General features: G+C 58.0%; 2 protein-coding genes across 2 annotated transcripts; both read left to right on the top strand.

Annotated features, from left to right (window-relative positions):
* Positions 1–57: 57 nt before the first annotated feature.
* LBRM_16_1000 (putative protein kinase) lies at positions 58–1,458 on the top strand (the record flags this gene model as incomplete). Its single annotated transcript, XM_001563652.2, has 1 exon — positions 58–1,458. One exon carries the CDS (start codon positions 58–60, stop codon positions 1,456–1,458), a length of 1,401 nt encoding a protein of 466 aa, XP_001563702.1.
* Positions 1,459–4,196: 2,738 nt separating this feature from the next.
* On the top strand, positions 4,197–5,285 carry LBRM_16_1010 (conserved hypothetical protein; the record flags this gene model as incomplete). The annotated part of the gene is made up of 1 exon (XM_001563653.1): positions 4,197–5,285. One exon carries the CDS (start codon positions 4,197–4,199, stop codon positions 5,283–5,285), a length of 1,089 nt encoding a protein of 362 aa, XP_001563703.1.
* Between the last annotated feature and the right edge of the window lie 359 nt (positions 5,286–5,644).

Below are 5,644 nucleotides of genomic sequence, written 5' to 3' on the forward strand. Positions count from 1 at the left end.
ACTAGCCATTTTGTAGCACAAGAGACGGCCAAAGACTAGTCGGCACTGAGAGGAAAAATGTCGACTGCAGGTCGGTACAAGCACGTGGTGAAGCTCGGTGAGGGCACGTACGGCAGCGTCTACAAGGGCACGGAAATTCAAACAGGCAAGGTGGTTGCGTTCAAGCGTATGGTAGTCACCAGCGATGACGAGGGCGTCCCTGGCGCCGCTATCCGCGAGATTTGCCTGCTGAAGGAGCTTCGGCACGATAATGTAGTGGACCTCTTTGAGGTCCTCTTTGAGCCCCCGAAGATAACAATGATCTTTGAGCTGTGCGACTGCGACCTGAAGCGGTTCATGGAGTCGCGCCCGAAGCGCTTGCTGGATGCCGAGGCAGAGATGCGACCCATCCTGAAGCAGATTTTCATTGGGCTCGAATACCTCCACAGTCGTAACGTGGTGCATCGTGACATGAAGCCACAAAACATTTTCGTCAACGTGCGCGCACCAGACTTTGCGGCGTTGACGGCCTCTCCATCTTATCATCATCACCCGCAGCCACCGCACTTCAGCGGTGTCCCGACTTCTGTTGGTGGGGACGGCCAGCTGACGGCAGGGCCTAGTGAGCGTTCAAGTCTGTTTACCGGAGCTGGCGGCGTCTCGCCGTGGGAGGCGGCGGCGGAGGCACCAACGAACAAGCCGAACCAGCTGATTGTGAAGATTGGTGACTTTGGCCTGGCGCGTGTGGAGGAGATCCCGGTGAAGAAGTACTCACACGAGGTGGTGACGCTATGGTACCGCAGTCCTGATGTGCTGATGGGTTCCGCCCTGTATTCCTATCCAGTAGACATCTGGTCCATGGGGGCCATCTTCTTTGAAATGGCAACAAGCAAGGTGCTGTTTTGCGGCCGCCACGAGGACGATCAACTTTTGCGCATGTTCTGGTTGTTAGGCTCACCGACGCGAGGGACATGGCCATCCATGCTCTCCTACCCCGGCACGGTGGAGCGGGTCGAGCGTGCGTCGCGCGCGGCAGCGGAGCGTCCCGACTTGCGTTTCGGTAGCGACGTGCACGTGCAGCAGCAGTCATCCTCCTCGCAGTCCCACAATGGAACTCGTGCTCCAGACCTTCTTACGCAGATTGCGCACAAGCGCTTTTACCACAGTTTGAAGGTTGTGCAGCAGCGAGAGGAGAGCGCCCGCACCTCAGCTAACACGTACCAGCTTCCTGTCGAGCTGTGGTTCGACCGCCCGCTGTTCAACGAGTACATGTCCGCCGTAGGCCTTGATTCTTGCGTGACAGCGGAGGGAGTGGAGCTTCTGCGCCAGTGCCTCCAGTATGAGCCTAGTCACCGCATCACGGCGGCGGCGGCGGTCCGCCATGCGTACCTGCATGCGGTTCCCGTCCCCACAGCCGGTGCGTTGGACGTTCTCATGACTTCTTTGCTGCAGACGATGGAGGCCTGTCATTTGCTGTGATGGCAGTGGAATAGTTGGAGAGAGAGGAGTGGCGAGGGGGCCGTCGACGCCCTGAAGGGAGCCCTCTCCCCATCGTTTCGCTGCGGGTGACGTATGAAGGCACCCCTTTCCTTGTCGTTGGATGCCCACGCGTTGTCTGTACTTTTTGGTCTTTGGTTACGGGTGTAGCGGCTCTTCTCCCCCCCTTAGTTATTTAGTTGGCGTGTCCCTTTGACACACCATCCGTTGCCCACCCGCCCGTTCGCTCTGCGTGTGTGTTGCTGTCTTGCCTTGTACAGCTTTCCCACTCTTGCGCACCCGCCCACAGACATACAGAGGTTTGGAGTGGCGGCGACCAACCAGTGGGCCGTACGTGTACTCCGCTTCACCTCTTTCTCTGTTCCCTTCCTCTCTTGGTCGTTGCATCAGTGCAGAGCGTTGTTTCCACAGAGTCAGGTCTCTTTGCCCTATAGCGAGAGCGGGAGGCCCCTCCCTCTTTTCCCCCAGGGCAGAACGAAAAAGAGGTCGGGTGTGAAGAGCACGAGTGACGCGCCGGCGCTGCGAAAGGGGGGCAGAGCTGAATGACGAGAGAGAGTTGCCTTTTCGGGGAGGGAAGGTAAGGGGTGGGGCGTACAGGCATACACACACCCACGTACACGCCCATAGGGCACTGAGTAACGCGGGGAAAGAAACACAAGTGAACATCGCCTGAAATGAGCGCAGCCAAGCAAACGGGAAAAGAAGCGAGAGTTCTGGAGAGAGGGTCTGCGCACATTCGCATCTTCTCCTTCTCTTTCCCTCCAATTCTGATTTCTCATTGTTGTGCGCTGCTATGTAGCCGCCCACGTCTTCTTCCCCCCTCATCCCCTTCCGCGTGTCTCAGCCTCTTCGCCCTCCCCCCAGAAAAAAAAAGTTTTTTTTTTTTTTTTCGATTCTCTGCGCTTTTCTTTCGCTGGTGTTTTCCCCCTCATTTCTGTGGCGCTTCTGGCGCTGTAGATGTTCCCTGCTGGCGTGGCTCCCCACCTCTCTCCCTCCATTTGTGTAGCTGCACTTCATCATTGGACTCTCCTCCCCCCTCCCCTCTCTCCTCTCTTCCTCCTCCTCCTCTCCCGTTATTGGCTCCTGACGTAATGTTACAGCGCTAATGTGTGTATGCGCTTAATTTTCGTCGCCGTTGTTCTTCCTTGACTCTCTTCTTCTGTTTGAGGTGCAATCGTGCTCATGCTAAGTCGGGTGCTGCGATATGTGACGGCACACGTTCGCTAGCGCCGCCTCCCTCCCCTTCCACGGCCACTGACCACAATGCTCCGTAGCTTCTACGTGACTTTGGCGTTTCTTCTCTTTCTCTTGCTCGTTTTGCTTCTTTGTTCTGGATAGTATGTTTCTTTCGCTTCGACATTTTCTCTTTCCTCCTTTCAGTTCTCTTCCGTCGCTGTTCCATCCACACCGTAATGTACAAGAGCAACACAGAACACACAGACACCTGGATGAAGGCAAAAAAAAAAACAAGCACATCAGTAAACAAACGGTGGAGGCGCTGCGAAGCACCTCACAGGGGCACACACGTGGGCCTCTTTATACAGCGAAAGGAAGGGGTGTAACCTGCCCATCGACGCGCGAGCGAGGCAACACCGGATGCAATGAAGAGAACTTCATGTGTGTCGGTGACTGTGCTCTCACCTAGAGGGTGATGCGGGCTGACTTTCACTGCGTGCGGTTACACAAGCGAGTTGATAACCGCTAGCAATTTAGTGGCGCATCCATTCATCCATCCATCCATCCCGGCTCTGTTTTGTTTCACTCCAGTGGTGCCCTCACCCTCCTCTCTGATGGGCTGCACCGCAAAACACTCCTCTTCACAGACTGCGCTCACTCGTGGGACGCAAACATAACGCGCCTTCGTTTTACGTGACTGCCCGTGTGAAGAAGTGGGCGTGCAGGTGAGCAAGAGGAAAGGTGGGCCGAGAAGGGGTGAAGAGAAGATGATGTTGTCTGAAGAAGCGTATTACGGCTGCTCCACTACACGGAGCTGCTTTGCCTCCTCCACCTTCATGTATCCCCCGCACGCTTGGCACACCACCCCTCTCATTTTCCTCATAACCCCTTTCTTTCGGGAGCAGCATTGTGGCACTCAAGGTAGGAAATCGCTGCTGGTCAGTGTATTGCCCCATAGCAAATCTTTAACAGCCTATCACTGATCTCCATCACAAGCCAGGGCGATGATCCTTTGGGAATCGCTTCCACTATGCCGTAGCCATCTCACCTCCAGCCGATTGCTCTCGATGGGACGGAGAATACCTCTGTGGGTTGGCTAGACTTTGCACTTACCCCCCTCCCCCCGGACACACACGCCCACACACAAGCAGCTCCTTCGTCGAAACGACGCGAAAGACGCCCGCTTTCCCACTGCTGTTCTCGCTGTAGACCCTTCGCCACCACTTCCGTCAAGGTAGTCCCCGTTACATTCTGCATTTCTGCCGCGCTCGGGGGATTCGCAGCACCCCCACCGGCGCCGAAAACATCTGCTTTGCTGTTGATAGCCATTGCATAGACTTTTCAGTGCGCGCACGTCAGCCTCCTGGACTCACAGGATCGGCGAACAGCGCGGCCGCGTGGTGGTGGTGTCGCCCGGGCACCACCCAACGTGGGTGGACGGCGCGAAGAACTTCCTTGCCGGGCTGTGCGGCGACGCGCGCGTGCAGGCGCTGCGGTCGAGCGGGACGCACCTGCGCGTGACGACGGTGCACCAGGACGCTGTGATGCCGTACGGGATGCGGCTGACGGTGGACTCGCACGTGATCGAGCAGCACCTGTGGCGCGTGCGCAACATGACGGCCGTGCACGTGTACATGAACGACGACTACTTTGTGAACCGCGACGTCGCGATCACGGACCTCTTCAACGAGTACGGCGGCACGATCGTGCGGACGGAGAAAGGCATCCTACGGAAGGGAGTTCTGGGTCCGCAGAAAGGTGGCACCTGGGGAGACGGAGTGCGCCACACTCACTTGTTTAACATAATGGAGCTGGACGTTCTGCACGAGGACTACCTGCCGGCGGAGCTTGAGCGGAAGTGGTCTGCTGAACGACTGCAGCGCGGAGCTTCCGGCGTTGATGTCCCGGTGTCACCAATGGCGCTGAACGAAATCATTGATACTGCCTACGCGCATGCTCCTGCGCCTCTGCCGGCAACTCTACTGCCGCGCCGCCATCGCCGCTACGCCACCCACGCGCCGTTCGTTTACTGCACGAACATGCACCGGTTCCTGCAGACGCGGTATGGGGTCGAGCTTGGATACAACGCGCTTCGCCACCGCAGTCGCAAGGCTCGCGACTTGTTTGTCCCATTTCTGTACAACGCCTTCATCATGGCGCGGCCATGGCAGGCGTCGCCGAGGTTCCTGCCGTACCTGCTGGAGCTGCACCGGAGCCGACGGGAGGCGCGCACGGACGCGATGCCGCCGACGCAGATCGTGCTGGACAACTTCGACGGCTGCGGCCCGGCATCGCTGCGCGGTGGCTCTGTGGCCTCCGAGTGCATATTTGGCAAGTTTGTGGATAACGTCACTGCGAATGAGGCGGTGATGGAGCGCGTGCGGCAGACTAACCCGCTGTACTTCAACATCAACGCCGGGTTCAGCACGGCGGAGGCCGCGGCCCAGCTGCGCAGCTTCCTGCACGGCAAGTTTCCGACCCCTGTCTACCTGGAGGTGGGTGGAGCCCCGACCGCGGGCGAGGACGTCGCGTACGGCGCGGAGGAGGGAGCGCTGTCGAGGCTGTTTGGTGACCTGATGGCGCTGCCGGTGGTGTGGAGCGGAAGGAGGGAGGAGGGGGGGGGGGGGGGGTAAAAATGTATGTATATTTCTACTGCTATGCATGGGCCTGGGTGTAGAGCTTGACAGTTTTTTCAAGAAGTCTGTCCTCTGCACCGTCCCCTCTCCCTCTTTTGAGTGCCGCTGTTGCGCTGCTGCAGGGTTCCTCACTCTGCAACGCAAAACTGAATAATAAAAGAGAGAGAGGAAGGGCCGACAAGAACGATGACGATCACCATCACGATAACCTCGACGGTGGCGCGCGTGGTACGGCGCGTGCTGGCGCACCTGTAGGAGTACCGAGCAAGACGCACAGGCATTTACAGGCGCAGGCACGCATTAAGCACATCCATGCGTCGAGTACAGGCAGGAGAGAGAGGGGAGTAGGGCGTCAA

The sequence above is a fragment of the Leishmania braziliensis genome, chromosome 16 (assembly GCF_000002845.2).
Source record: "Leishmania braziliensis MHOM/BR/75/M2904 complete genome, chromosome 16".
In the NCBI taxonomy this organism is placed as follows: Eukaryota; Euglenozoa; class Kinetoplastea; order Trypanosomatida; family Trypanosomatidae; genus Leishmania; species Leishmania braziliensis.